At 35.2% G+C, this 8,855-nt stretch overlaps 1 protein-coding gene across 1 annotated transcript; it reads right to left on the bottom strand.

The window, feature by feature from the left end:
- Positions 1-4,484: 4,484 nt before the first annotated feature.
- On the bottom strand, positions 4,485-7,790 carry LOC149249517 (uncharacterized). The gene is made up of 2 exons (XM_089458727.1): positions 6,924-7,790; positions 4,485-6,259 (listed from the first exon to the last, which is right to left on the bottom strand). Exons 1-2 carry the CDS (start codon positions 7,382-7,384, stop codon positions 4,729-4,731), a joined length of 1,992 nt encoding a protein of 663 aa, XP_089314853.1. The 5' UTR covers positions 7,385-7,790; the 3' UTR covers positions 4,485-4,728.
- Between the last annotated feature and the right edge of the window lie 1,065 nt (positions 7,791-8,855).

Below are 8,855 nucleotides of genomic sequence, written 5' to 3' on the forward strand. Positions count from 1 at the left end.
TAGATAATTCCTACAAGGATTTTTCAAATATGAAATTTTTTTTGTTGTGATGCTTATGCTCTTATTACTAAAGATCAATGTTTTAAGTTGGGCCCCATATCAAACAAATATATATCTTTTGGTTATGGTGATGGAGCTAAGGGATACAACTTGTGGGATGTTATTATCCACAAAATCATCATTTGCAAAAATGTAGTATTTGATGAGTCTCCTCTCATAAAACCAAAAATAATAGAAGTTGAAATGAAATAGGAACAAGTACAACAAAATTAGCAGATCCATTTGGAGACTTATCCATCTAGAGAAAATAGGAGGAAAAAAAATCTAAAGAAAAATATGAGGATGTAAAAAAAATACAAGAAAATGTGGAAATGGCGCAACCAATTATGAGGAGGTCTGTAAGGGCCAAAAATCATCCTAAGAGGAACAAAGATTATATTTCATTTGTTGCTTTGATTTCTAATGATGGGGAACCTTGTCATTATTAGGAAGAAATGGATTTTATTAAAAGTGGTCATTGAAAATAAGAAACGAAAGAAGAAATGGATTCCTTGGAGAATAATAAAACATGGAACTAGATAGAACTACCAAAGGGGATCAAAGTTGTTGCTTGCAAATTGATCTACAAATTGAAAAAGAGTGTTGATGATAAAGTTGAAAGGTACAAAGCAAGACTAGTAGAAAAAGGTTATCCTCAATAGAAGGTATTGATTTCTATGAATTATTTTCACTAGTTTAAAATCTTGCTCTATTCATGTCGTATTAACACAAGTTGTTTTACTCGATCTTGAGTTAAAGTAACTAGAAGTTAAAAAAAATAAAATAAAATAAAATAATAATAATAATAATAATAAAATAAAATTACATGGAGATTTGGATGATGAAAGATATGTGGAACACCCATAAGGATTTGTAAGGTATTGCAAAAGAAGATTTGTTTGCAAACTCAAAAATTCCATTGTATGGCCTCAATGTGCTCTAGGAAATGGTAGAAATTTGATTCCTTCGTGGTGAGCCAAAATTTCATAGTGTGACCATCATGTTTACTTCAAAAGTTAAAAAGAATGGTATTTTCAATGTATTATTGTTATATCTTGATGACATGCTTGCAGCATGCGAAAACATGGTGGAGATTAGTAGGTTAGATGCTCAATTGGCTAGGAATTTTGATACGAAGGATCTAGGTGCAACAAAACAAATTTTGGGCATAGAAATACATAGAGACATGAAACATGGTAAGTTGTGGTTATCACGACATAAGTATGTTGAGAAGATACTCATGAGATTCAGTATTAATAATGTGAGATCAATAAATATCTCTTTGGCCTCTCATTTTAATCTTTCTTCATGTTTATGTCCTAGTAATAAAGAATAAAAGGTTTATATGTATCATGTATCATATTTAGTGCAGTAAAAATTTCAATATATGCAATGATATGTACAATACTAGATATTCTAAATCTATGGAAAATCCAAGTAAAGAGCATTGTACATCAATGAAATGGGTTCTTTGGTATCTTAGAGACATAAATGATTATTTTATTACCTATAATAGTTGTGTTGATTCAGTTTTTTGTTGTGTTATCCATATTTTGCAAGTGATTTAGATGAAAGGAGATCTACTTCAAGTTATGTCTTTACTCTTGGATGAGGACCTATTTTTTGGATGTAAAAGATTAAAAAAATAGTCACTTTATCTAATACTAAGGTAGAATATATAGCTATGCAAGCACGAAGGTAATTTGGCTAAAAGGTACATTGAGTGAGTTTAGAAAAGCACGGGACATAGTGAATGGATTTTGTCATAGTGAATTTATGCTATCTACTTGTCTATCAATCCAATCACAATAGGAATAAGAATAGTTCTATTAAATATCATTTTGTAAGATATATTATTGAATGGGGCTGGAGTAGCTTTTAAGAAAGTTCATACTCAAGAAAACTGTATAAACATGTTTACATAACTACTGCTATTAGAAAAGTTGTAGTGGAGTTGGCTTGTATAAAAATTAATGAATGAACTTGGAAAAGGCATAAGGTAAATTTTTTACAATGGGAAGATTGTTAGAATTGTGACAACAATCAAAATGGGAAAAAAGTTTATGGTAAAAACCAAATTTACTTAGAAGAAATTTGGCAGTTCATATAACAATGGTAGTTATGTTGAAGACATTATATGTCTATGTAGCCCTAAGAGGTGCACACATTTAGTGGTTGTTATGGGAATATTGTAATCTTCATTTTTGAGCAATAAGGTTATTGATATATTGCCCATGGATGTTTCCATGATATATTGTCAAAGTTTTACCATCTAAATCTTTATATTGTTGAACATTATTTTATTATTTTGTTTAATCATTTTCATTATTTTTCCTCAACTAATTTATGCTCTAATTTTTTTTCTATTATTTAAATTCATATTTTTTTATATTTAAATTTAATCCCTCAAACTTCAACTATACAATATAGTATCAATATAATCATATTCATATTCATATATATATATATATATATATATATATGAGTTGTCTTTAGTGCGATTTTTGGGAAGCTTTTCCTGTGGATTTTTCCCGTCCAATTTCTCTAAAATCTGGCAGGAATTCATTGAAATCACAAGATTTATGGGTAAACCCTGCACAATAGAAGTGCCCTAGGGGTTTTTCATGGTGCTGAATCCATATATACAGTTAAAAAAACTAGTTTAAATAACACAAATCAAGATTTCACCTCAAATTTTTCCACCAAATTTGAGCATCTACACTCCAAAAAATCACACTATAAGCAACTTTTATATATATAAACTCATTGTGAAAAAACCACAGCTTTTAAACTATTTATTTTACATATTGACAGATCCGAGATATCTCACTTCTTACTATAGAATTCTCACCCACTATCATAATAACGGTTACCATACAACATAAAATTTTAATATATTTTGACTACATATTTATGGAATCTCACAAATTTCAATACTAAGATCCATAGAATTTATATACCCTATCCCCTATATTGAACTCGGGTCATTACATCCACTTAAACTTTACCTTCACACATCCATGTTCTAATCCCTACTACCTTTACAATTCCTTAACACGCTTCGCGGGATCATCTAATGCATTACCAAAATAGTCTTTTGAATCACTCCCCCGTCTAGGGAGGAACTTTCTCACATCTAGGGTGCAGAGAAAACTCTAACCTCCCAAGCCTTCATGAGGTTGTTGTCTCTTATCAATACCACGTTTCTATACTTAGGTATATAAGGGCTCATAATTGCTTCCTCTTGCGCTTATTTGCTCAATTGAGCGAAGGGCCTATAAACCTTTATCGTCTCTCAAGTAATTGTGAATATTCTTGTTCTTGGTGCTCGGATAAGCAGTCCCAGCCAGAACAGACCCAGCCAGAACAAAACGATATAGAGAACATATACAGCATTACATATTTAAAAAATTTAATCACACGAAACAAAACAAGGCACCAGAGCACGTTTTATCTATTGAAATGAGGAGATGAGGATTATAGCTAAAGAAGATAATCTCTCACAGAGATTTAGATTGGTTTGTAAAACCATTTATCAATTATGTTACAGACATTGATATTGGTTAGTATCTATTGAATTTAGGAGATGAGGATCATTGCTAATGAGGATTATATTGGTTAGTATCTATTGAATTGAGGAGATGAGGATCATTGCTAACGAGGATTATCTCTCACAGATAGTGAGATTGGTTTATAAAGAGCCATGGAGACTGAGAAAAACTCCAACAATAGGTGAAGATAGAAGTTTGAATGGTTTAGTTCTATCAGAACATGATAGAATATTTTGATTAATAGTCTTTTCATCATATTTTCCATCGTTTTGCATTGACTCATGAAATCCAAAACGCAGAAATGGTCTTGGTAAAGAAATCGAACTGAAAAATGAATTATTTCATCAGATATACTGACAGGAATCGGGAGCAGTGTGTGAAGCTGTAACACAGTTGAGTTTATCTGGTGTAAAACAGGTGAATAAGCGGCATTATATCTCGTAAATTGTTCACTAAACAGGAGATGTACAGCTGAGCTGCCATTGGCGGCATTTCAACAACAAAAAGCCACACCTTTTGAATTCCTTGTCAGCCATCACCAGGAAAGATTAAATCTGTTGCAGGCAAATCTTATGGCTACAGATCGATCAATTCAAGTAAAGTAAATCGTCAAGGTCCATGCCTGAAAATTCCAGTGTGTAGGCTTTGAAACGATCGTCCAATGTTCAAACTCGTATGAGAAGAGAACAAACAGACATATAAATGGATACTGTTTGCATTATGAAGCAGAGATTACTGAGACATCTATATTTGCTTCGACGTATATTTTTTGAGCAAATCCATTCGGATTGCAGTTGATAAATTTCTGTAATGCATTCGCGGCGCGGGGAGGGATGGGGAGAATAAAGACAGAATAAATCTTTAGTATTGAAATCTTTTGCAGAGAAAGACGAGTAACGAGAAAGAAGTTTATATTATAGAAAATACTGACCAATGCTGGTTTAAAAATCCGTTAATAACGCTTCAGAGTCTTTAAAACACAAATAATATCAACAGTTCTATCATACATAAAGATTGCTGTTCGTTTTCTTACAATATAGAAAAGTCTAAATGCTTGCTTAAATTCAAGGCCAATGCACATATATAGATATATATATTCACCTGATCCTGGGATTAAGGTACCTGAATTCTCGTATGCTCATCGTTTGGCCGAAGGTAGAGAGATGGAATAATCGCCACCGATTTCTGCAGTCAGTTTGTCGACTAAAGCCATTAGTGCAGACTGCGTTGCGGAATGCGAGCGTTCTTGTATTAATTTCAGTTCATTTTGTTGACCGCGAAACTCCTGGTCTCTAAGCTCTTGATGAAGATGCTGATTCTGGTTGTGTTCCCGCCTTTCGAACTCTTCTAGGAATTTCTTTTGCTGCTGCTGTTGCGCTTCCAACATATCTTTCGCCATTCTTTCCATCTTCGAAGCTGTTTTGTTGTTATCGATCGGAAATATTCCCACATTTCTTGTTGTCGTACCAGATTCGACGTTTGGACTCGAAGAATTTGAAGTGTTGCGATTATTTTCCGGCAGATTTTGCTTCAATTTTGTCATTTGGTGGCCATGATCAACGGGATCAGGACTCCGAAAGAAATAAACGTTATCGTTGTTATTTGCCGGGGTAATTTCTTCGGCCTCTGCAGGCATTACAGACATTATATGCTCGGAGTCTGAGCGGGAAACCTGAATATGTTCACGAAGGTCGTCTTTGTGATTACTCTCATGACCGTGGCCCTGATCTTCTAGCATTGCATCCGAGGAATTACTGTGCTGATCGACTCTGTTGCACTTGTTTGGGGAGGAAAGAATTCCTTTACGATAAAGAACATCCAACTGTTGAAAATATGGACAAGTCTTGGCATTTTCGGGTCTCTTCTTCATGCTATCTTTGGTTTTTCTGAAATATTTATTGATGTTCTCCCATTTCTCCTTGCATCTCTTGGCACTGCGGTTGGTGAAACCTAGAGACGCCATTCCGGCTGATATCTCCTGCCAAAGCGGCCCTTTCGGCCCCGGCTCTTGAAATTTGGGCTCCAAATTACTGCGTAAGCGAATCAAAGCTTGGACTTCAGGCTTAGGCCATCTCTTCCCGTTGGGATCGGAAAGGTCTTTATCCATACAAGCTGCCTGGTGATCTTCCTGAGTTTCTGTAGCGTGAAATGGCACCGGCGCTTCAGGGAGCTTCAAGTCTTCACCGGTAATCTTCTGCAAAAACGCAACAATGGCGGCCTCTCGCGTCGAGGCAAGAGCGTGCTCCTGAGCCCGCAGTTCCGTTTCCCTTGTTAAACGCGCCATTTCTTGGCGTTTCCAGGCCTCTTCCCTCATTATCCTTTCTTGATCTCGGCGTTCTATGGTCTCCAGAAACTTAATATGCAAGGCCTCCTGGTTTTCCAACAGCTGCTTTACCAGGTTCTCCAAGAATATTTTGATCGAAGTCAGGTGCTTCCTTTTTCTCTTTTTCTTGTTTTGTTGCTCAGATTTTGCAACTACTTCTTCCTGCAAAGCAGCATTAGTGACCCCGCCATTATTCACCCGGCTTCCACCATTATAAACAGCTTCAAGCTCGCCAAACTGCATAAAGCTCTTTCCGTCTTTAGCTTTCTCGGATGTTAGGTTCACCTGCTCAATCTTTTCCTTGCACGCTTTTGCACTTCTGTGATATCCCAGTTCTGCAAGCTTTCTGCAAAAGTGGAAGAAAAGAATAATCGTCAGTAAAGATTAAATATTCGACCGAACAGGAAATCACAATATGCAATAGGAAATGACGGCAACGAGTGAACAATATGGAAGGATTCGTAGATCAGTTCTGATTTGTTTAAATTGTTCCCGAGGCAAGTAAGTCGTGATCATCTGATGAACAAATCCGTACGCAATCTACCATTAGAGCTGCTGATTCTCCTACGATATTCGCTGAATCAAATGAGCTTCGAAGGCTTTTAGCGCTTGTCAGGCATGACACTCATGGTTTTGTGAGAGGATTGTTTGAATCATTCTGGCACTTTCGTACGGTTAAGGGTTTTCAAGGACATTAGGAAACCCTTTCATCGGTGCAGCAAAAAGGGTAAAACCTAGCAATCTGGTGTTGCTAATTGGCTTCATCGAAAAGTTTCTAATCCGTCAAAAATCTAAGGTTTAGCAGCAAATTTCCTGAAAAAAATAAAGTCAGTCCTTTGCTTTGAGACAATATGCCTCGACATAGTAGGCAAGATTTAAGTCGGAAATTCCAACTCGGATTTTCAGCGCTATTGAGAAAGACGGTTAGCCCCCAAACCCGAGCAGAGGAAAAACAAGGCATAGTTGCAGATGAAGCCATTCTGTAGGGGGCTAGTTGGAAAAGCTATTACCTTGAAACATCTTCCCAGGCTACGGCTTGGAGATTTGGATCCCGGAATTTGAGATGCATTTCGGAACAGATTCTGAAAAGGTTCAGGATTTCTTCTGTTGCCCATCCATCACCATTGTCCTCATCGTCTTCACCTTCGATTCCATCATCATCATCCTCTGTTTCAGCTTGGATCGCTGTCCTATTTGCAAACGACGATTGATTTTCAGAAGAATCGTCGCCCAGACCTATCTGCTCTTGCATCGCCTGCTGCTGTGCATGATGAGAGGCCAACGAGTGCTGGAAGTGGTGATCCAGAGGGAAAGGCATGAAATGGTGAGGAGTTAGATGAGGATGCAAGCCGGGGGGCTTCATGGGGTGTGGCAGCATATCTGGCGAAAGAGCAAACATTCGCGGAGGCGGACCTCTCTCCATCATAAGCTGCTGGATGTCGTGAATGCCATACTGCCCGCCTGACTGCATTTCTACGACCCTACAAGAACCCGCGTCAGTCAGCCCCTATGCTGATCACCGTCTACCATCCGCCATTACTGCCGACTACTTAAAGAAGCCCAAACAGGGAGAACGGATAAGAGCAGGAGATGGGACGAGATGAAATGTGAGTCCAGAGATATCAGTATTAGTTAAATCTAATACGGGTGTCAAGACAAACAGAATGGCAGGAATCTGTTTTCTTCTGCTATTGTCCCATATCTCGAGCATGAAAATAAAAGCTGGACCTGTGTTGCTCAAGGATACGAACGATATGCACACATTTGCTGCCGTCACAAGATTTTCACATCTCGATACGCGGTATGCAAAAGGCCTGTGCAGAGAAAGGCAATGCCACCATCATTGGACACTCGATTGAGTTTTTGTACGTTATATGAACAGTGAAAACGAGGCCAGCCATGGGGTTCGACCATGGTTAAGTCGAGGCAATGGATAAGGGACAGTCATATCGCCCACCATTCACATTATTTTTTTTTCTTTTTTAGGAATTTGTTCTTCAAAATCGTTCCCCCCATCAAAATGTAATGAAAAACCAATTTTCTGCCACAAAATTAATGAAAAACCGTAAGTTGTATCACAGAAAAATACAATTAGAGCAATGTTGAAACTAGATTTTGGAGGTTTCGTGCAGAACAAGATGATCTAAGTGTCACTTCTCAAACCTTAATGATTATTTGGAAACTTTTATCCAGTTAGCAGACTGTCCTCAAATTGTACAAATTTAACAAAATAACAAAAATAAAATTTTTTACTTTGATTGAGTTAATTCTATTTTAAATTTGCGTTTTTGAAATTCTAAATATATATTTGTTTAATTGTTTAGACTTTGATTTAGTTAAATTTATTTTAAATTGTAAATATATTTTTTATTTATTAAATTTTCATTCAGTTTAAATTTTGATTGAGTTAAATTTATTTTAAATTTGGTTTTTTAAATTATAAATATATTATTTATTTATTTCACATATGTTTTTAGAAAATAATTGATACTAAGTAATGAATGAACGATGACCAAGAAGATGACCAGAATTTTTATGAAATAGTATTATAAATATTAATAAATAAATGATGACCAAGAAAATGACTAGAATCTTTATAAAATAGTATTTTAAATATTATAAATAAAATAAATTGATGTATAAATTTTAAAATTTTAATTTTAATACAGATTTAAAAAAAATTTTCTAAAAAAAATTCAAAATATTTAAAAAAATTAAAAAATTATAAGATTAAACAAAATTTAATTTTTATTTTCAAATAATAAAAATTTTATGAGTTTATAATATTTTCATAAACTGATAGTATATTCATTGATATGTATATATTAAAATCTTGAAATTAAATATTATATTTCTTGTTAAATCTAAAAGTTTTGTGATCCATAATGTAGATATAAATCTTTCAGATTAATCGTAATGATGTGATTAATCAAAAAGACATA

Source organism: Pinus tabuliformis, chromosome 7 (genome assembly GCF_031772625.1).
Source record: "Pinus tabuliformis cultivar Carrire ecotype Pingquan chromosome 7, CPIR1, whole genome shotgun sequence".
Classification (NCBI taxonomy): Eukaryota; Viridiplantae; Streptophyta; class Pinopsida; order Pinales; family Pinaceae; genus Pinus; species Pinus tabuliformis.

Coding starts and splice junctions, on each gene's coding strand:
- LOC149249517 (XM_089458727.1), bottom strand. CDS start 7,384: ATGCAGTCAGGCGGGCAGTATGGCATTCACGACATCCAGCAGCTTATG. Junction 6,260..6,923: donor GCCTGGGAAGATGTTTCAAG/GTAATAGCTTTT, acceptor CCACTTTTGCAG/AAAGCTTGCAGAACTGGGAT.